At 43.3% G+C, this 20,738-nt stretch overlaps 1 protein-coding gene across 8 annotated transcripts in view; it reads right to left on the reverse strand.

Annotated features, from left to right (window-relative positions):
• Nucleotides 1-20,738, reverse strand: part of DOCK3 (dedicator of cytokinesis 3) — a 541,072-nt gene that overhangs the window by 277,731 nt on the left and 242,603 nt on the right. For all 8 annotated transcript variants that reach the window (XM_089781050.1, XM_089781049.1, XM_089781053.1 and 5 more), the window contains exon 7: nt 10,531-10,615. In XM_089781050.1, the coding sequence (XP_089637176.1) occupies nt 10,531-10,615 (85 nt within the window). The remainder of the gene's footprint in view (nt 1-10,530; nt 10,616-20,738) is intronic.

Raw genomic sequence — 20,738 nt, forward strand, 5'->3', positions numbered from 1 at the left:
GGTCAGCCAACTCCTTCAGCACCCTGGGATGCATTAGATCCAGCCCCATAGATTTGTGTGTCCAACTTTTCTAAATAGTTCTTAACCTGTTCTTTTCTATATCGAGGGCTGCCCATCTCCTTCCCATACTCTGTTGCCTAGTACAATAGTCTGGGAGCTGACCTTGTCTGTGAAGACAGAGGCAAAAAAAAGCACCGAGTACTTCAGCTTTTCCCACATCATCTGTCACTCGCTCATCTGGAAAGGGCCCCACACTCTCCCTGATCACCCTCTCATTGCTAACATACCTGTAGAAACCTTTCTTGTTACCCCTTCACATCCCTTGCTAGCTGCAATTCCAACTGTGCTTTGGCCTTCCAACTGCACTTTGCCCTGCATGCTTGAGAAATATATTTATACTCCTCCCTTGTCATCTGTCCAAATTTCCACTTCTTGTAAGGTCCCTTTTTGTGTTTAAGCTAATCAAGGATTTCATTGTTAAGCCAATCTGGTCGCCTACCATATTTGCTTTTCTTACTGATCATCGGGATGGTTTCTTCATGAGCCTCCAATAAGGCTTCTTTAAAATACAGCCAGCTCTCCTGGATTCCTTTCTCCTTCATGTTAGCATCCCAGGGGATCCTGCCCATCCATTCTCTGAGGGAGTTAATGTCTGCTTTTCTGATGTCCAGAGTCTATATTTTGCTGCTCTTCTTTCTTCCTTTGGTCAGGATCCTGAAATTGACCATCTCACGATCACTTCTTCCCAGACTGCCACCCACATCTACTTCCCCTACAAATTCCTCCCTGTTTGTAAGAAGCAGGTCAAGCTATGTATGGCCCCTGCTTGGTTCCTTCAGCACTTTTACCAGGAAGTTGTCCTCAACATTCTCCAGAAACTTCCTGCATTGTCTGTGTACTGCTGTATTTGTCTCCCAGCAGACGTCAGGGTGATTAAAGTCCCCCAGGAGAACCAGGGCCTGTGATCAGGAAGCTTTTGTTAGTTATCTGAAGAAAGCCTCATCAACCTCATCCACGTGATCTGGTGGTCTATAGAAGACATCAACCACACATCCCCCCTGTTGCTCCCACTTCTAAACTTAACCCAAAGACTCTCAGCAGGCTTTTCTCCCACTTTATACTGGAGCTTTGAGCAATCCTTCTGCTCTCTTACATTCAGTGCAACTCCTCCACTTTTTCTCCCCTGCATGTCTTTCCTGAACAGTTTATACCCTCCCATGACCGTGCTCCAATCATGTAAGTCATCCCACCAAGTCTCTGTTATTCCAATCAAATCAGAGTTCTTTGAGTGTGGCATGACTTCTAATTCTTCCCCCTCTCCAATTCTGATTTTCTGGTCTGGGAAAAAAGTTTCAGCTTGCAGCTTGCTGAAGAGGCAGGAGTTCAGATGTGGGCGTCATGCACCTTTCGCACATTGATGTCAGTGAAATAGCCTTTGTGATCCACAAATGCCTGCAGCACCATTGAGAAGTACCTCTTGCAGTTTATGTACTCCTTGGCAAGGTGAGCAGGTGCCAAGATGGGGATGTGTGTTCCATCTATCACCCCACCACAGTTAGGGAGCCCCTGCACAGCAAAGCCCTCCAATTAAGTTCTCCATGTTTCCCAGAATCATTATCTCTGTAGCAGAAAGGTATTGATTGATTTAGCTACTTGGATCACAACAGCCCCTAATATAGATTTCCCCATTCCAAACTGATTGGTAGCTATCTGGTATTGCAAGCTTCCACAGGGCAATTGCCATTCATTTCTCCACTGTCAGAGTGAGTCTCATTCGGTTATTCTTGCATATTGCGGAAAGCAATTCACAAACTTCCATGAGAGTGGCCTTATACATGCAAAAGTTTTGCTGCCACTATTGTTTATCCCTTATCTGCAAAACATTGCGATCCCACCAGTATGTGCTTGTCTGATGGCACCAGAACCAACATTCCACTGTGTCCAGAGGATTAAATGTGAGCGGCATTTGCAATTCACTCAAGTGCTTTGCAGTAGAGCATGTTCGTGGCCTTCTGAAATTCTTCCTCATTCTGGTGGATCTTGAATACACTCTGGACATATTCCAGCATTAGGCGCACCAAGGTTAACATCATTGTCATAATGCTTTGATGTACAATGGGATGCACAAGCTGTTCCGTGCTCACACTGCTAAGGCATCCACACAGATAACCAACAAAAGAAAGGGCGCGAAAAGACTGTTTGCCCTTGGTCTAAAGCAGGGTGAGAGGGGGTGAGGGAGGAAATGAGGGCATAATGGGCCACCTACTGCACAGTTTTGTTCCAGCGTGCACTGAGAACATAATCCAGAATGCAAAGGGGCGCAGGCACTGTGGGATAGCTACCCACAGTGCATCGCTCACTAAGTTGACAGTAGCCACTTTACTGGGGATGTGCTATTTCGAACTATATTGAATTCTTGCACACAGTGGGGACATGCACCTTCGATTTTACAAAATTGAGTGCTAAAAAATCAACCTTAATAAATTCGACCTTATCTCTCAGTGCAGACATGGTCTCAATATCTTCTGTAGAAGGCACTCTACTTTGTATAAATAATTAAGCATTCATTGGTCTAAAGAAAGAGTAAGAATGACTCTTTAACACAGTGGCTAGGGCATTCACCCAGATTGTGAGAGATCTAAGTTTGAGTACCTTTTCCAATCCTGTCCCACATCCCGAGTGAATGATTTAACTACTGGGTTAAAAAGGGAGCTCCACTACCTTCTTTTTGTGAGAAATTACTTATATGCCTAACTCCAAGAGAGGGTTCATGGCTGTGAATCTCAAACAAAAACAGGCATTTCCTTCAAATTTGGACACATAGCTTCCTTTGAGGAGCAGCTCCCCTCTTAGCTTGATGGTGTTTCTGGATCCCATTCTTAGGTACATAACTCTCCTCAGAAGTTATACCGGGAACCTTGGGTACATGGTTCAGTGTTATGGATTCCATTAAACGGGGTTAGCCTAAGTCCCCTTTTTAGACCCAGCCCAAGGCTTTTTTGTCTTCTTTAGTCAACAGAAATTGGAACAATAGCCCACTAATGAATGCCAACTACTGTTTCTGACTCATCATAGCTTATTGCTACATTATAAAGACTAATAGGGCTATTGGAGTATGAATTATTAATCTTACATTTCAATATTTTTGAACAAGTTTCCTAAAGTTTTCTGGAACTTTATGCTATGTATGCTTCAGATGTAAAAAAAATGATTGTTTCAATGATCATTTTGAATATATTGTTTATTTTTTAAAAGTGAGTTAAAAAAGTTGTTCCCTGGACTGCTTGTATCTCTTCCACTTTCCATCGCCTCTCACTCCATCACTACCCCTAGAAGAAGGGAAGAGGTGTTTTCTGTGCATTTCGATGATGAGGTCTCCATTGTGCCCAGAGGGATTGGTATTTGACTATGGAATCAGCAAAAAAGCCCAAACACCACATTAAAATCTGCCTTTGGACTAAAGCTATTCCCATGTATACACTAAAAATTTTTTTTACTTAGCTATCAAAACAGTCTCTTCTATCCATTACCCTCACAGATTACCATAGTACATATAGCATCCAGGTGGACTGCAAAAAACTACAGGAAATGGAAGATGACTAGAATTTGGCACAGGATATCCCTATCTGAATTGCACTTTTACAAAACATTTTAATCTTATTTTGTGGCTGTGATGGAGGCAAAGATGAATCTTTTAATCTCCCTCAGAGCACTAAGGCTACATCTAGACAGTGGGGCTATTTATGGATACCGGAAGTATCCCAAAATAGCAATTCTGCATCTTTAAACACGCCCGTTATTTCAAAATATATTTCCAAATAATGGGCACACTATTCCAGTGTTCCCTGTAACCCTCATTCTACAAGGGTTAAGGGACTTGTCAGAATAGCATTTTATTTCGAGGTAAGGGTGCTGTGCGGACACACCCTTACAAAGCTCCATTCAAAAGCATTCCAGGTGATGAGCATCTGCACTGTATCTACTTGAATGCAAAGTCAAAATGCTTAGCGTTGGGGGTATTTTAAGTGTACACAAGCCTTTTAATTTCTATCATATATTTACAAATATGTTAAAAAAGCCTAGAGAAGTTTCCAGTTCTGTATAAAATCTTCCAGGCTCAACTCTCTTTGAACTTTCTATGTACACCCTGCTGTTTTCACATCAAATGCTATGTTCTTTGTAAGTCTATTTCTAATCTGATTCAGTTTCTTTCCACATATGCCATACAGAATAATATATTAAAATAAAAGTAATAAAGGTACTACAGATAAGTCAAAATTTCCAATTATGCAACATGGCATCCTTCTATGAGTTTTAATGTTCTGTTCAAAGCAATAGTAAGTAGAAATTAGTGAGAAAGAAACTTGACACATAATTCCCTGATGCAGTATCCCTTCAAAAAGTCTGTATTTGTCAGAAACCTTAATATATTACTCATCTTAATTTAAAAAGAAGGTAGTTCAACTTAAAGCCAAACAGCTGAGCCTTGGCAGAAACCTGATCAGTAGTTTCTTTTGCACAACTACAGTACTCACCCCATAGGCATTTCAGAATGATGCATAAAAACGATCAGTTAATCTAAAGTAGGCTAAACAAATGTTTAGAAGCTAGACTGAAACCCTTCTAAAGATCTGCAAATATCTCCAGAGATGTGTGGCCTGTTTATTTCTTTCCTGTGCCCATTCTTGCTAACTATCAGTGTCCCACTGTTACTGCTGGACCTATACAACTGACTGATGTAGGTTAAATCCAGCAGCAATTCCAACTGCAAGCAGATTTACAGGAAACCCCGTGGAATAGTTTAATAACACAATACATTTTCACACAATTTTACATAGGTTAAAAACAATGTATATACCAGCAAACACTATACAGCTATAACCACTCTTTAAAATATCATGCATACCTTCATATGAAAAAGGCTTACTGTATTTTTCTTTAAAAAAAACAAAAACAATTTAGACAATTTTCTAAATTTAGTCCAGGGGCTCGGGCCCAGACCCTGATTCAGGGTGGGATAGCAAACAAACAGATTCTTCAGTAACAGTCACTAGGTCCAGGCCTTAGTTCAGGGCAGTGCAGCAAGCATATAGAGTTCAGGGATTACAGTCACTAGGCCCAGGCCCTAGTTCAGAGTGAGGCGGCACGCAGACAGACTGCTCTGGCAGAAGGAATTTTTATAAAACAAATACCTAAGATGAATATTCTGAGTATGTGTCCAGTTCTGGGCACCGCATTTCAAGAAGGATGTGGAGAAATTGGAGAGGGTCCAGAAAAAAGCTACAAGAATGATTAAAGGTCTAGAGGACATGACCTATGAAGGAAGGCAGAAAGAATTGGGTTTGTTTAGTTTAGAAAAGAGAAGATTGAGGGGCGACATGATAGTAGTTTTCAGGTATCTAAAAGGGTGTCATAAGGAGGAGGGAGAAAACTTGTTCATCTTGGCCTCTCAGGATAGAACGAGAAGCAATGGGCTTAAACTGCAGCAAGGGAGGTTTAGGTTGGACATGAGGAAAAAGTTCCTAACTGTCAGGGTAGTCAAACACTGGAATAAATTGCCCAGGGAGGTTGTGGAATCTCCATCTCTGGAGATATTTAAGAGTAGGTTAGATAAATGTCTATCAGGGATGGTCTAGACAGTATTTGGTCCTGCCATGAGGGCAGGGGGCTGAACTCGATGACCTCTCAAGGTCCCTTCCAGTCCTAATATTCTATGATTCTGCTATATTATTATCTACCTTATGCCATACTATACTATCAGGAAAAGTATAAATATTTCAGTGAAATGCACAGTATTTTTGTTTTGTTTTGTGATATTGCTTCTATCTTTGATTATGTGGCTTTATTTAAATTAATGTGTATCATAGTCCCGCAAATCCAGTGAGTTTAGTACTTGTGATATGCATCATCTTGCTCAGGCAAAGATATATATTTTTAATGTGAGCTCCTTATTTTAAAAAACTGGCAACTAATCTGTCACCATATCCATCATAACATCTCCATTGCCATTTGTGAATACAAAAAAATAGAATTTTGCATTTTCTTCAAATAGTAACTCTCCTGAATGTACCAGAAATATTCACAAATTCATGATGGATTCCAAGCTTCAAAAGGTATATTTATGCAAGGAGATATAATGCTAATCAACTTTATATTTTGATACCAGAGTAATATTACAGCATCCAAAGAATGTTAACTATTAGTATTTGCATGTAGCGTTTGATTAATAGTATTGCTGATTATATGGCATTCAATTAAAAGATAAAAAAGTGGTTCCGTCCAATTCACAGCGCTTGTTATACAAAATTAGTGCCCAATTAAGATGATTTCAGGGAGTTGTAATCTTTTTCATGCTCTCAACTGATTAAGGACAGTTTGAATGAAGTCCATGACATACTCCACAAGACTAATGAGATTTTACATTTCCAAATTACAATTTTATTTACTAGTAAAATGCTATAGAGGTGAACCTGTTTTTCCATCTGACCATGTTATTATCAGTCAGTATGGCATTCTTCAACTTCCACCTGGTGCATGGACCTTCCTAATGACAAAAACTACCATTTGTGAGAAAGATACTAATAAACTGGGTTTTATGACAGATCCTGCAGTATAGGCAGTCCCCGGGTTACGTACAAGATAGGGACTGTAGGTTTGTTCTTAAGTTGAATCTGTATGTAAGTCAGAACTGGCGTCCAGATTCAGCCACTGCTGAAACTGACCGCCAGTTCTGACTTACATACAGAATCAACTTAAGAACCCCAAGCGTCCCCAAGTCAGCTGCTGCTGAAACTGATCAGCAGCTGATCCCAGGAAGCCCGGGGCAGAGCAACTCTGCCTCGGGCTTCCTGTAGTCAGCGCTGGTCAGTTTCAGCAGTGGCTAAATCAGGACGCCTGGGGCAGAACAGCTGGGGTGCTGCTGGGTTGCTCCAGTAGCGCCGCTCCTTGGCACTACTGGACCAACCCAGCAGCACCCCATCTGCTCTGCCCCAGGCGTCCTGATTCAGCCGCTGCTGAAACTGACCAGCACCGGCTGAATCAGGACCAGAGCAGCTGGGGTGCTGCTGGATTGGACCAGTAGCGCCCAGAGCGGCGCTGCGGGACCAACTGGCAGCACCCCAGCTGCTCTGCCACAGGCGTCCGGAGAAAAGCCTAGTCTGTTGGGGGGGGAGGGGGCGTACTAGCTGCGCCCCCACCCCCACCCCAGCAGACCAGGAAGACACGGGCGGCAGACCGAGACGCACCGCGGTCCCGCCGCCTGGGTCCTCCGCGGCTTTGCTCCCCGTCTCCATGGTCTGCTGGAGACCAGCAGACCAGGGAGACGGGGAGCAAAGCCTCTGAGGACGCCGGCAGCGGGACAGCCACGGGGCATCTGTGCTGTCCCGCTGCCGGCTTCCCCGAGGCTTTGCAAAGCGGCGGGAGGGCTCGGGCAGCAGAGCAGCCCAGGCGCGCCTTTGCAAAGCCTTTGCCCGAGCCCCCCCGCAGCTTTGCAAAGCCTTTGCAAAGCCGCGGGGGGGGGGGGGGGGGGCTCGGGCAGCGGGACTGCCCCGCTGCCCGAGCACCTCCGCGGCTTTGCTCTGCGTCTTCCTGGTCTGCAGACCAGGGAGACGCAGAGAAAGCCCCAGAGTACACGGGCGGCAGGACCGCGAGGTCCCGCAGTCTGTTTACTCTGGGGCAGCCCCGTTCGTAACTGCGGATCCGACATAAGTCGGATCCGCGTAAGTCGGGGACTGCCTGTACTTCCTCACCTGATAGAATACTAAAAGGTCTCATAGCCACAGAAAATAAATGGCAACTATCTCTATATAATATCTGAAGCATAAAGTAATAAAAATACTAAAATAAGTGGAGAGTGTGACAGAGTCAGGCCAGAGAAATACAAAAGAATAATGGAAGGGAGTATATTAGCCACAGACTGAGTAAATCTCTGTTCCCAGGGTAACTTGGGAGGGGCTAGTTCAGAACCAGCAAGGACTTGCCAGAACCAATCCATCTGGAGCTAATTAAGTAGGCTGACAGAGTGAAGTGTGGTGTGGTGCCTAAAGGCTGGTTAGAACACTTGGGGCCAATTAAAGAACCAGTTGAGATCAGTTATAAAAAGAGCTTCTCTACAGTTAGTGTGCGAGGAGTTGAGAGGACAGAGGAAGCACTGCAGAGAGTCTAGGAGGAGCAAGCACCAAAAGATTCTAGTAGGAAGAGCCTGAGATAAGGAAGGTGTGAGGAAGTAGCCCAGGGATACTGTAGCTGTCTCTCAGCTGGCACTGGAGACTTTTATAGGCAGCTTCTATTACAGGGCAGGTTCCCACTTAATGCCCACTTCCCCATTTCCGCTCAGAGAAAAGACTGTCTAGGCTAAAGAAAGGGGTTTACTCAGCCCTGTATCATTTCGGGGATCACTAAGGCTGTGGAGTTTGGTTTCCCTTTATACCTTATGCTGGCCAATGACAAGAGGAGCTGAACAAACAGCAAGCTGATGCACTAAGTGGGGGTGCCTAAATTTAAGCCCCCTGCAAGTCTCTGAGGCATGCAATCCACCTGAAAGTGCAGGATCCACCAAGTTTGAGTAGGAGCTTTATCACAATAGGAATTGCTGCTAGTTCTGGAATATTGACATGAGCATGGCAGACGGTTGGATTGTAACGCTACTGCTACAGCTATGTCTAATTGTTTTGTCTCTCTGTTCATGAAGTCCTAAAAACCTTAAATTCAGTAGCTCCTCTACTGGTATGACATGTAGCAGGAGGTGTAATGTCCAAATCAACAGTAGCTGCCCAGAGTTCCCATCTAAACCCTAATTACGTACTTGAGTTGGCTAGCCCGTCCCATTATCATTGCAGCTGTGGCTACTGTGCAATTGTTAGCATGCAAGATCAATAACAGCTAGAATGGCAATGTCTATGAAAACTAGAAATTATGCCTCCACCGCAGTAGACATAACCTAGTGCTTTTTCCACTAGCCCCTGATGAACGTGTCAAACAAAGAGACTAAACTGCAGTTTGGCTAAAATTGCATTAAGTCACCAACTAGGTTTTGAAACCAATGCCAAATTATTATTGTGTCTCCAGAACTGACTTGCATACGCAATTTACATTTTACTAGAGCTAGTCAACATTCTTCTTTTTCCCAACCCTTCCCTCTTCATTTTGCCAAATTTGTAGTAGAAAATTATATCATTTGAATAAGATGGCTTGTTTTAACTAAGAAGAAGTGAGAGTAATAGAGACAGTAACTACTAGTACAACCAATGAGTTAAAGAGAGAAAAGAAATGCCAAGTGTTAACTACAACGTAGTCAGTAAATCAAGAGAATAAACGGAAATAATCAAATTAATACAGCTAGTATAATAAAATCTCACAGAGAAACTTTTCCCACTTAGAAGTAGAAGTTGATAAGCAAACCATGTTGTTGTACATATATGCCTAGTCTACTGGTCACAAAGAGTAAAACACCACTCTCTTATTATAGACCACTCTCAGAAAGTGTCCTGACATCATCATTTACCTGATTTTTATTTTAAAATCAAGTTCAGACTGAAAGCAATGAGCCTGTGATGCTGGAAGCTTTATAAAGTGATATGTAATAAACATGCTATATTATTGTGTTCACAGAACACATAGAAAGACGCATGGAGGGTGTAAGTGGGCTATAGCATGTTGCTATCGATGATCTACGTGCAAGAAGCGGTCAACAATATCATCCAAGTTATGTATGATCAGAAAAGGAGATGGGCTGGCCATGTAGCAAGTCTGAGAAACAACAGAGGCACAGCATGTATACTTCATTGGTATCCATGAGGCACAAAAAGAATAAGAGGAAGGCCTCCAGCACGTTGGGTAGATTCTTTATGGAAGATTTATGGAAGGACATGGACGAGAACTGCACAAAACAGGACGGCGTGGAAAAGTTGTGTTCTACATTGGTGGCAAGACTATTCATATCGATGAAATCACGAATCTTCCAAGTATATAATAAACATAGACATAGGCATTGACTTTTGCTCTAGCTGGAGAGTGATCCCCATATCTCTGCCTCAGCCCCCAACCTGTCTTGCCTCTTCTCAAGCCTGCTCCACCTCCATCCCTTCCCCCAAGACTCTATCACCACTCCAACTTTTACTGTCCCCTCCTCAGAGTGCTCAGCATCCTCACATCTTCCCCACTCTCCCAAAGCCTCTGAATCAGGGAGGGGAAAGTGTAGATCACTGGGGCCACCAGTGGGCAAGAGGCACTGGGAGGAGGGAGCAGAGGCGGGAGCTTGGCTGCTGGCAGGTGCTGAACATCTCCTAATTTTTCCCTGTGGGTGCTTATCCTCAGAACACACATGGAATCGGCACCTAGAAACACAGAAACACCCAGCTTTCATAACATTCGTTAAGGACTAGCAATAACCCCTTTTGTTCTTCCTCATCAACATTAGTAATGTTGGAAACAATAAAAAAAAATCAAAACCAAAAACAGCAACATAAATAAAAAGAGGAAACTCTTTTTCCCATGATTCTACACAAAGGACTTTCACCTGAGGTTTCTTACCATCTTATAAAGATCTGAGACGCTGATCTGATCTGAATCCACCACCTCAAAGTCCTTCCGAGGAACTAGATCCAGGCCTAAGTGCCTATGAAAGAGAAAGGCAGATGAAGCAACTGTTAGTTCACCTATCAACTCTTCATGCACACACAGGAACAATGACACTTGAACCACTAACCTCATGCAGGTGCTGTTGGATTTCAAACAACAATAATCCTTTTTAAATGTAAAAATAAAAAACAAAAGCAAACAATAACAGGGCGAAGAGCTTCATATGGTGTAAATCAGCTGGCTCCAGCACTTCAAGGGAGCTACCCCAATGTATAACAGTTGAGGATATGCACCTCTATATTGATGTGATGGGATGGGCAAGTTAATTTGACAAAAGTTGGGAAATGTATAGTTAAGGTTCCTACCTAAACAATTTCAGCATGTTCTTTTGTCACGTTATTAAACAACATATATAGAATAACAAGGAATGTTCATGTATGTCTATATAATGCTAAAACAGTATATAATGCTAAAACAGTATTCAAAGCAACTGACTTATGAAACCCAATTGGAGGAGGACTAGAAAAAACACATTACTATTCCATTTTAAGGACTGATTTGCCAAATAGTATATCACACTGCTTCAGTATAATCTTTTAATAAAAGGCACATATGCAAGCGAACACTGTAGAACACTTTGGGAAATTCACTTTGAATGTCATGACTCCTGAGAAACTAAAAATCCAACCTTAACACTGAGTAATTTATTTTGCAAACTAAAATCTGGTGACACAAGTAGACTCAACAGCTGACTTATTTGGCAAGCTCAGTCCCCTAGAGTGTCAGGCATTTCTGCATGTAGCTAAATAAGCAGCATTGCTATGCTTCAGCTATCAGCAGCTACCAGAATAGCCCAAAAGGGCATTTGGCTATGAGGCTCGAAACTCACTCCTACAGTTATGGTCCTAAATTATCTACTCACAGAAGCATTGTACAGCCCTCTTTTATTTATACAATTGGAAGAAAGTTGTTAAAAAGTGCTATATTTTCATATTTTGCAGATAGGCAAGCTACAATTTTCAAACACTGATGTCTTTGCCAAATACAATTCGACTTACACCAGGACACTGAAAGGCAAACTTCCTTCTGAAATATTCCTTGTGAAATGTCAATTTCTACCCTAAACACACCTGTCGTAAAAACAGCTGCACAATTTATTGATCTTTTTAATAATAGAAAATATATCATTCTCGCCTGTCTTCATTCTTAAAAATGACTAACCTGTTTTGCTGAAACTTACAAAATATATTTCACCATTGTACAGGCTGAAAGATGAAAAATGCTGACTGTAATTAACAACTAAAAAGGAGGTGTTATAAAGAACTATTTAGGTAATCTGAAAATGTACTGTCATTAGCCTACCAGATATAATAAAAGATACAGAGTTTATATTTTAGGTATGTGTGATGTGGTCTGGTCACAGAAGTCCCCTGTTCCCTGGTGTGCTGATCATGCCACTGACATGTGCATGCTTGCTCTCTGGGGCTCTCCATTACCCGTTCCTGCTGGGCCAGATCCTCTGTCTCCACCAGACAAGGCAAAGAGTTGGGGTAAGCCCCTCCCCTCCCCGCTGAACAATATAGACACTGAACCACTTCAGCTCTGGGAAGATGCAGTTCTGGGGCATAACACCCAGGAAACCAACCCCCATATGGAACCAACTCCCCAAATAAATCCATCTTTTTCTATGTAAAAGTTTTACACATTGAAAGCTCATCAGGACATATACACAATGGTTGTTCCCCCCAGGTTCCAATTATTTACACTGGGCCTGTCAGAAAACAAAAGTGTTTTTCTTAAATACAAATAGTAAGAAATAAGTGGTTGCGAGTGAAAACAAACAGATCAAAATAAATTACTAAATTAAAATTAATAGAAAATGCATAGCTAGTTCTAATCCCCTAAGAAACCCATTGCAAGCAGATTCCTACCCTAAAGTATTGTTCCTATTTCAGGCATAATCTTCAAGTCAGAGAAACTCTTTTATCCTCATTTGGGTCTCCAGCCCTCTTTGTATCCTTCCCATTGCTTAAACAGACTTTCTCACAGTGGGAATCTTTTGTTTTACATCCCCTCTTCTGTGGAAATTTACCAGGCTCAAGATGGAGCCCTGTACCAGGTGGTATAATCACATGCCTTACTAGTCCAATCACCTTCCAGACTTAAAGGACAAACAAGTTGAGAGTACCCGAATGAGAAATTACTTACTGTGACACAAGAACCACTTCATATGTTTGAAAACAAGGAGTAGTCCTGTGGCACCTTGGGGTATGTTTACACAGCACCCTAAACTCAAAATAAGCTACGCAATTTGCGCTATGCAAATTGCGCAGCTTATTTTGAGTCTATTTTGAAATAGCTTATTTCATCATTTGGCGCTGTCTACACAGTGCCAAATTTCAAAATATAGCACTATTTTGAGCCATCCCTTACTCCTCGTACAATGAGGTTTACAAAGATGGCAAAATAGCGTGTCCACTATATTTTGAAATAGCAGACGCATTCAAAAGACGCAGGGTAGCTATTTTGGGATACCTCTGGTATCCCAAAATAACTTTACTGTGTAAACATATCCTTAGAGACGAATAAAAATATATAGACTCATGAGCTTTCATGGACTTTGGTTCAGGGTGTCAAATTTTCAAATGAATTCCGGCTCAGCAGTTTCCTAGATAAGAAATAATGAGTTCTCCCTGTGGCATCTTAGAAACTAACAAAAATACAGCCAGTTTCCGACTTACGACCACCTCCACTCACGATCATCTGCACTTACGACCAAAGCGGTCGTAAATGTGGTCCCCGAGTTACGAATGCGATCCGCACTTATGAACAGCGCAGTCGCCATGTAACTCAATGAGATCCGAGTTATGAACACTTCTAGTTACAGTGTTTGTTCCGTAACTCGTTTGTAACTCGGGGACCGGCTGTATATAGTATCATGAGCTTTTGTGATGAAGTGAGTCTTGACCATTAAAGTGAGTCTTGACCATTAAAATATTATATATTTTTGTTAGTCTCTAAGGTGCCAAAGGACTACATGTTGTTTTTAAAGTTACAGAGTAACACTGCTACCTCTCTGTGACTAGATTAGAACAGTTTCTTAATCTAATAGACTTCTTCTAAATATAAAACAACAACACATATACGTTAAAAATGTATATGAAGTAAACCCTCCCAAACATGTGGATCTCAGGTGACAAAAATAAACAGATGTTTACTAACAGTACTATCAAAAGAACAGAACACACATAATACCCTTTTTGTGGAGTTACAGTCTACTATAATAGCATTACATAAAGGCTGCCAAAGCTGTTCATAGTTGAAAACTGTCCCATTCTCACAATTTCAATTCTCTTTGGAACTGCGAACTCAAATAGTGGATATGCTATTCAGTATGTGACAAAAATGCTATCCTTTACTTAATAGCATTTGATACAATAGCAACAGTAGTACTCTGAAACTATTACCTTTGAAACTTATTTGGCAGTCTAAATTTAATAAAATCCTCTAACACCATGGATTTCCGGTACAGAAGATTCTCATCTTTTAATACAATGTTAATCCTGCACAATACCTACTCCTAGTAAGCTGGTATCTGCATGCAGTGCCACAGTAACCAAATTAAATCTTTTTCTACTAGCTCTTAAGAACTAAACATATTTTTATCTGTAATGAGGGTTGAAGTTTAATCTTTATTATGTAAAATGTTTAATTGGGTTGATAAGACCTGCTTCCTGCAGGGTCAGTTGACACAGTGCTTAAAATGCCAGAGACTGTCAGTAGACGATTCATACTAAAGCGCCCACTGTTGCTAACACTGACGGCCCTGAGCCAGAGTAATCAACATAAGGACATTTTTTGAAAAACTCTCTAGTACAGATGAGAATTAGATGTCATGGAACTCCATTTATTGGGCAATTCCCTCTGCATAGGAGTTTCTCTTTAAAAATATCCTTTTGTTATTACTTTTGTCTCATAGATTACTCCTTGAAGCAGCTTCACAAGTAAATTACTTAGGAAAAATTCCAAAAATGGTAGATAGTTTCTATGAACAACATCAGCATGGGACAAAGTCAGTATTGAAATGGCAGGAGTTTGTGCAAGTCTTTTCTTCCATGGAGCCAGTTTTTGGACCCCATAAAGAAGAATCTCAGCTTTCTTTGAAAACAATATTTGAAGCTCTGGCTCTTTACTTTGCAAAAATTATCTCAAACACAAACTGACATAAAGCAGCGCTAAACAATTGCTAAGATGAAAAGGACTATGCGCTTTGGCTTCATCTACAGTAGAAGGTTGTGTGGGAATGAAGAGATCCATCCCCAAAAGATTTTATTAAAACATGAGTCAGTTAAACCTGCAGAATACAGTAATTACTCATTTAACACGTGCCCGCTTAACACGTTTATGCAATAGCATGATTTTATTTTTAGGGAATGTTTTTCGAATAACACAACTGTCCCCGAAATAACACAAAGATAATCAAGTGGCAGACTACTTCACGAGGAGGTATAAGTTGGTGAAAACAGTGGTAATACTCATGAGTGGATGAATACATGTGGTCATAGCGCTTCTCCGCTCACTCACGTGTTTATCTTTGTGTTTTAACAAACTGCAGTGATTTGTGTTGCTAGTTATCTTGTATTCTAGGTATCTAATGCTGACATCGATGACCCAGAAGCAACAAAATATTGACTTTGCCACCACCACCTGAACTGCAACCCTCACCTTTTCCATTATTTTTAATGGGAAAATTGACCCCGCAGAGCTCGTTTTCACTTAGCACGAACATTTTCAGAAACGCATCTATAGTGTTAAATGAGGAATTATTGTATTTTGAAGTATGATGGGCAGGCCCACCAACCGGAGAAGGGGGGAAAAGAGCAATTGCCCCAGGGCCCAGTGATTCAAAAGGGCCTGAGGTGCCCTGCTGGCCATTGCCACTATTGCAGCAGCAACAGTGCCAAAGCCCCAGGCCCTATAAATCGGCCCTGGAGTGACATGTGGTAAACTCCGGGCAACTCTCAGAGCTGCCTGAGTGGTGTGGGGGACAGCATGGCTTGCCCTGGGCAGTGCTCAGTGCTTGATGCCCCAGTCCTGCCCCTTCCATCTGAGGCGTCCCCCTTTCCTCATGAACAGAGCCACTCTCTTCCACTCTGCCCAGGGGCCCAGCCAGTCTGTCCACCCCCATGATAACTTCAATAACAATCCCACAATTTTAATGGATTCCAAAGCCAGAACAGACCATTAGATTATTTAGTCTGATTTCCAATGTAGCAAAAATCATAGAATTTCATTGAGTTACCCCTGTACTGAGCCTACTAATGCGTGCTTAACTAAAGCAAAAAAGGCATACAAAGATAGAAAAACAATAAGAGATGGGGAATTGGACATTTCCCAAAAGAGCATAAGAACGGCACACTGGGTCAGACCAAAGGTCTATCTAGCCTACTATACTGTCTTCCGACAGTGTCCAGTGCCAGGTAACCCAATGTAATGAATAGAACAGATAATCATCAAGTGATCCATTCCCTGTCACTCACTCCCAGCTTCCGACAAACAGAGGCTAGAAACACCATCCTTGCCCGTCCTATATAACAACCATTGATGGATCTATCCTCCATGAATTTATCTAGGGTTTTTTGGTTTTTTGTTAACCCTGTTATATTCTTGGCCTTCACAACATCCTCTGGCAAAGTTCCTCAGGTTGACTATTGTGTGAAGTAATCCTTCATTTTATTTGTTTTGAAACCTGCTGCCTATTAATTTCATGAGACGACCCCGAGTTCTTGTGTTACGAGTGAACAGAATTTCCTTACTTATTTTCTCTAGACCAGCCATGATTTCATAGATCTCAATCATATCCCATCTTAGTCATCTCTTTTCCAAACTGAAAAGTCCCAGCCTTATTAATCTCAACTCATATGGAAGCCATTCCATAGCTCTAATATTTTTATGCCCATTTCTAATATATCTTTTTTGAGATAGAACAATCACCTCTTTTTCCAGATCATTTATGAATTTGTTAAAAAGTACTAGTCCCAGAACACACTCCTGTGGGATACTCCTATTTACCTTTCTCTATTCATTTATGCTTACCCTTTGTCTCCTATTTTTAACCAGTTACAAATGCATTAAAGGACCTTCCCACTTATTCCATGGAAACTTACTTTGCTTAAGGTCCTTGGTCAGGGACCATGCCAAAGGCTTTGTGGAAATCTAAGTACACTCTATCCACTGGATTTCCCCCTTGTCCATATGCTTTGACCCACTCAAAAAATTCTAGCTTGGTGAGGCATGATTTCCTTTACAAAACCATGTTGACACCTCCTCAAGAAAAAGAAGTTACTCACCCTCTAGGTGTCAGGTCCCGTCCCGGCGCCGCGGCTCGGAGACTTTTCATAGCCGTGCTCCGCCGGCTCGCGCATGCGTGGTTCAGCAGGGTAGCATTCGCGCCTTTGATCAGCCACGCGCGAGCCGGCAACCGTCAGTTCCTCTCACCCGCTCATCTGAAAGACAAATTAAGAGAGAAAACTCCGGAGCGGGGAGGACGGGCGGGTCGTGGAGCACCCACGGGGCACATCTCGAAGAACAATCGTTACTTCACAGGGTGAGTAACTTCTTTTTCTTCTTCGAGTGGCCCCGTGGGTGCTCCACTCTAGGTGACTCCGGAGCAGTACACGGAACAGAATCAAGGCGCTCCGGAATCAAGACTACCAGCACGGTGTAGAACTGCCGTAGCCACAGAAACATCTGAAGCAAACTGATCGACTATAGCGTAGTGCTTCATAAAAGTCACATTAGACGACCATGTTGCCGCTCTGCAAATGTCACGAAAGGACACTCCACTGAAGAAGGCTGTAGTAGTAGCAACTGCCCTAGTTGAATGAGCTTTTGGAAGAGAAGGGAGAGGCTTCCCCCGTAATGAATGGCACATGGATATATATGAAACTATTAGTTTCGAGATACGCTGAGAAGTTAGTGGTTGCCCTTTTGACTGACGCACTAATGATAGTAGTAAACGGTCTGTTTTCCTAAAATCCCATGTTCTGTCAATGTAAAATGCTAAGGATCTCCTCACATCCAGCGTATGCAGCTGTGCCGCTTGTGATGAGGAGTGGGGTTTCGGGAAGAAACATGGTAAAACCACCGGCTCGTTTATGTGGAAGTCAGAGGAAACCTTCGGAATAAACGCCGGATGGGCCCTCAGTGTCACCAATTCCTTCGAAAAGACTGTATAGGGCGGTGAGGCCATAAAAGCTGCTATCTCACTCACCCTGCGAGCCAACATAATGGCTAGGAGGAATACTAGTTTGATAGTAAGTAGGTGCAATGACACTGTAGCTAGAGGCTCGAAAGGGGGACAAGTCAGAGTTTGAAGGACTAAGTCCAAATTCCATAAGGGAGGAGGAGGCCTTCGCGGGGGGTGAAGGTTCGAGAGCCCCTTCAGAAATCTTTTTGTAGTAGGGTGCGCGAACAAGGAAAAATCGCCATCCCTGTGGTGGAAGGCATTAATTGCTGCCAAGTGCACTCGTAGAGATGCAAGAGCCAGGCCCTTGTCATGTAACTGCAGGAGGTATTCTAATATACAGGGTAGGGTTGCAAAACGAGAGTCCACATTGTTGTCCGTACACCATGCTTGGAACTTCGACCACTTAGCCGCATAAGCAGTTCGTGTGGACTCCTTTCGACTGTGCATCAGCACCTCCTTGACTCGCCGAGAACATGATTGTTCGAAGTCGGTGAACCAGCAAGCATCCATGCGGTGAGGTGTAGAACTTCGGGTCTCGGGTGCCTGAGGGCTCCGTTGTCCTGGGTCAACAGATTCGGAAGAGGAGGCAGAGCATACGGCGCTCTCACTGATATCTGGTGGAGCATTGAGAACCAGGGCTGATGAGCTCATGATGGTGCTAGGAGGATCACCCGGGCTTCGTCCATGTTGATCTTTTCCAGAACCCTGGGAATTAACACTACCGGGGGAAAGGCGTATAGTAGCGATGTGCCCCAGTGGAGAAGAAAGGCATCTCCCAGGGAGTGGCGTCCTATTCCGGGTTTCGAGCAATAAGCGGGACATTTCGAATTGAGTTCTGTCGCGAACAAATCTATTGTTGGAAATCCCCATCGATCGAAGACACGAGTCAGTACGTCCGTGCGTACCTCCCATTCGTGGTCGTGAGGAAAATGTCTGCTGAGAGAGTCTGCTATTAAATTGTCGATGCCTGGAAGGTAGGATGCTGTGAGAACGGTGTTGTTGGCGATACACCAATTCCATAGACGAGGGCTCTCTGCGCAAAGAGAACGGGATCGGGCACCCCCTTGTTTGTTGATATAAAACATAGTCGCCATATTGTCCGTTAAAATCCTGGTCGTTGTATTCTGAATGTGGGCTTGGAAATGTTTGCAAGCATGTCGTACCGCTCTTAATTCGAGCACATTGATATGCAGTAGCATCTCTTGTGTCGACCAACGTCCCTGAACCGTAAGGTTGCCCATGTGAGCTCCCCAACCTGTAAGGGAGGCATCTGTAGTGATTTGTGTTGTGGGTTGTGGTCGATGAAATGGAACGCCCGTGAGAAGATTGGCCGGGTTGATCCACCACCGGAGGGAATCCCGGACATACCGTGGCACCACTACTGGCCTGTGGACAGAGTGCTTTGACGGAATGTAAACCGTGGCTAACCAATGCTAAAGGCAACGAAAAAGTAACCTTGCGTTGTGCACTACAATGGTTGCGGCGGCCATCTGTCCCAATAGCTGCAGACAAACACGTGTGGGAATTGTTGGAGCATGCACCACGGTGTGTACCAGCTCTTTGATTGCCGTAAAACGTTCTAGTGGTAAGTATGCTCGCGCTGCAGTTGAATCGAGTCTCGCACCTATGAACATAAGGCTCTGGGAGGGAACTAACGATGACTTCTTTGAGTTTATGAGGAGGCCCAGAGCTGCAAATTCGTTGGATACTGTCCGGACCATGTGACATGTTTCCATATACGTTGCACCCCTGAGGAGACAATCGTCTAAGTAAGGAAATATTGTCACCCCCAGTCTGCGTAAATGGGCCGCGACCACTGCTAATGTCTTGGTGAAAACTCTCGGAGCACATGCTAGACCAAATGGTAGGACCCTGTACTGATAATGCTCGCTCCCCAACTGGAAACGAAGAAAACATCTGTGCGCCACGTGAATCTCTACGTGGAAGTAGGCGTCCTGCAAATCGAGGACTGCAAACCAATCCTTTTTGTTCAACGACGGAATGATGGTTGATAAGGTTACCATCTTGAAACGGAGCCTTCGAAGATACCGGTTCAGCTTTCGAAGGTCTAGAATGGGTCTCCAACCTCCCGACTTCTTTGGGGTGAGAAAATATCAGGAGTAAAACCCCCTTCCCCAGAACTGTTTGGGGACGCCCTCTATCGCTCCGATGGCGAGCAAGCGCTGAACTTCCTGCTTCAACAGTTTCTTGTGAGAGGGGTCCCTGAAAAGGGACGGGGGAGGGGGAGTGGTAGGGGGAATAGAGAGAAAAGGGAGGGAGAGGCCGGACCGAACTACTTCTAGCACCCATCTGTCCGTGGTGATTGCAGACCACCGGTGATAGAAGAGCGTAGGCGATGGTGAAAAAGATGATGATTTTCCGTGTTGATTAAAGGTAGTTGGCTTGCGTCCTCGACAATGAAGTCAAATTTGCTGCTTAGTCGATGACTGATTAGCTGGACGATTCTGCTGTGGCCGCTTGCATTGAGAGCGCTGTTTAGGACGCTGGTTGTCGAAGGGACGTGTCTGTTGTCTAGCAAAATTGAAATCATATCTCCGTTGATAAGGGAAATAACTTCTGCGTTTGAAGGAGGGAGTGTACATCCCAAGCGTACGTAGAGTTGTACGGGAATCTTTCCCCGAATGGAGAACCTCATCAGTATTTGCCGCAAAGAGTTTTAGTTTGTCAAACGGCAGATCCTCGACCTTATTTTGCAACTCCTTTGGAGCCCCTGCCGATGAAAGCCAAGATGATCGCCTCATGGCTATGCCTGTAGCAGCGGCTCGAGCTGCTGTGTCAGCCACATCCATGGCAATCTGTAGTGCAGTACTACATGATGCGTAGCCTACTCGAACTATTGCTTTCAGGAGTGGCTTTTTGCTGTCTGGCAGATGGTGTAATAGCTCTGTTA

Source organism: Pelodiscus sinensis, chromosome 11 (genome assembly GCF_052426305.1).
Source record: "Pelodiscus sinensis isolate ZL-2025 chromosome 11, ASM5242630v1, whole genome shotgun sequence".
Classification (NCBI taxonomy): Eukaryota; Metazoa; Chordata; order Testudines; family Trionychidae; genus Pelodiscus; species Pelodiscus sinensis.